The sequence below is a fragment of the Nicotiana tabacum genome, chromosome 5 (genome assembly GCF_000715075.1).
Source record: "Nicotiana tabacum cultivar K326 chromosome 5, ASM71507v2, whole genome shotgun sequence".
NCBI lineage: Eukaryota > Viridiplantae > Streptophyta > Magnoliopsida > Solanales > Solanaceae > Nicotiana > Nicotiana tabacum.
Window position 1 is genome coordinate 105,868,096 of NC_134084.1, and position 2,388 is coordinate 105,870,483.

The 2,388-nt window shown below is 33.3% G+C and overlaps 1 protein-coding gene across 1 annotated transcript; it reads right to left on the bottom strand.

Moving 5' to 3' along the window:
* Positions 1-203: 203 nt before the first annotated feature.
* On the bottom strand, positions 204-644 carry LOC107811975 (uncharacterized). Its single transcript, XM_016636974.2, has one exon. It carries the CDS (start codon positions 642-644, stop codon positions 204-206), a length of 441 nt encoding a protein of 146 aa, XP_016492460.2.
* Between the last annotated feature and the right edge of the window lie 1,744 nt (positions 645-2,388).

Sequence of the window (2,388 nt, forward strand, 5' to 3'; positions counted from 1 at the left end):
AGGTTTTAGGGGGTCTTGTTTTTGGGCTTATTTTACCTTAGGCTGCTCCTTTGGTAAAAATTGCACGGGCGCCCTATTTGATCGCCTCCATTTAACCTATACCCATTTTTTTAAAAATTTTTAACTTGTACCCACTTTTTAAATAATTTTAGCCCCCTTTCTCCTCCTTCGTTTTCTATTTCTTTTAATGTAGAAGCTAAGAGCTAACAATCCCGAGTCTTGATACTAAAATCAGTAGGGGAAGCAGGACTTTGAACTTTAAGCGTTGTTCCAAACAGAACCATTTCCTCACTCAAAAGAAGAGCAAGTTTAATACCTTCTGATTTCAACTTATCATCTACTAATAAAGTTGGCTGCTTTCTGTCCATATAAGTGAATGGATTTCCGTTGTTTCTATCATAGCCAAAAGGGTTGCCAAAAGTGAACATTTGTTTGCCGTCAAGAATGGATTTTGGGCTATCAATTCCAGCTTCAACTACATCAGATAAGCTTCTGGTGAAAAATCCATTGAAAATTCTTGGAGAAATGGGTGGGCTTGTATGATTTTTGGTGGGAGATATTGGAAATGAAGTAGTGTTGTCAGCCATAAGACCTTGTTGTTTGCTGCTCACTGCTCTTTTTGAATTGTTCCTCAGCATCGCCATTAACATTTAACAGCTCTTTCTCAGAAAAACAAGAAGTTTAAAAGAAGATGGATAAGCTACGAAAACAAAAAGTTCGCCAGTTACAAAGAAAAAACTTCAGCTCTAGAGCTGAAGTTTCCAGTTACAACACAAAAACTTCAGCTCTAGAGCTGAAGTTTCCAGTTACAACACAAAAACTTCAGCTCTAGAGCTGAAGTTCGACAGTTACAAAACAAAAACCTCAGCTCTAGAGCTGAACTTCAAGCCCGGCTACTAGAATGCTGAAGTTTTGCGTGATTGTCTTTGCTACTTCAGCCCCGTGTCCTGAAGTTATGCGAAAAAACGGATATGCTTGCAATTTTTTTTGTAAAGCGGGCACAAGTTAAAATGTGACACAAAAAACGAGTATAGATACAAATACCCCGCTTCTTTGTGAGTGTCACGGAAGTAGCAGAAGAGATCTATTGAAAGAGACTTTAATTCTCTAATTGACTTGGAATGTTATATATATTAATCCACCTTTAATAAACCATTTTTTATTTTATTTTTATGAAATGAAACCCAATATCAAATCTAGATTTTATCTCAATTTTGGTTTAGTTTATCCATATATTAAATGTGAATAAGAAAAAAGATATACAGATTTTCTTTCTTTTCATTTTCTATTCAAATTTCCAAAACAAGCAAACAAAATGGAAAATTTTGTTTTGTGTCTTATACAACTGACACTAGTTTTATGAGGCAACTTTTTTGTCTCACAATTTTATTGACCAAGATTTTTGTGAACCCAGAAATATAAGATTGGAGTCCACATATTTATGAGACAAAAATGAGTCTCGTATAATTAGTGTAAGTTGTATGAGACACAAAATAAAACTTCTCAAAGAAAATGAAGCACTTTTTCTTAAAACTCTCCTTCATAATCTTTGTTAGATATTTCCTTTCTGCTTGTGTTATTTTCCTAATTGCCAAATAAATAATAAGTAGAAATTACTAGAGCCCCGCTTACGTGGCCTGTAGTGGGTCCCATGAGCGGTATTCTATTAATTTGCCGGCAGGTTCTTCTACGTGGCCGCGAGTTTCCCACGGATTTTGACCCAAATGATAAATAAAGTTATTGTTCGTCGGCGACACTATTTTCACCTTAGTTAAATAATCATTTTTTCTATCAGTTTCATATAACGACATTTTACTAAACACTAGTTACAAGGGAACTTTAAAATACAAATGTATTTTATATAACAGACTAGTGAGTCCGGGATAAGCCCGGCCCAATGACTATCGTGTTTAAATGTATATCTTGGTTTAATTGTTTGTGTCCATTCTTAAAGGTTACCCCATATTTATACAATTTAGAAATTTTTTAAGTGTTTTCAAAAGGCTACAAAGTTGACTATATTCATCAAATAGTATAAGGCAACTTAAATGATGGAACATATTTAGTCCTCTATGTTTAGCTGATTTCATATATTTTTTTTTATTCTGTGTCAGTGGGTCTTGTCGTTAATGTAAAGATAATTTATTTATCAAATAAAAATTATAATTAAATTAAGCTTACAATAAAATTAAAAGCATATCTCTTGAACTTAATATTTTATTTTTACATAGGGCAGAAGTCATGTGTAATATACATTGAGAAGCTTTTGAGCATATCTTTTAACTTAGGGTGTGTCTATGACATGCATCTCTCTGTTAGATTGTTTTCAGACAATAACTTTATCTTTTTTTAATTGTGTATGATCAGAAAGTCGAGCTTGTGATAACT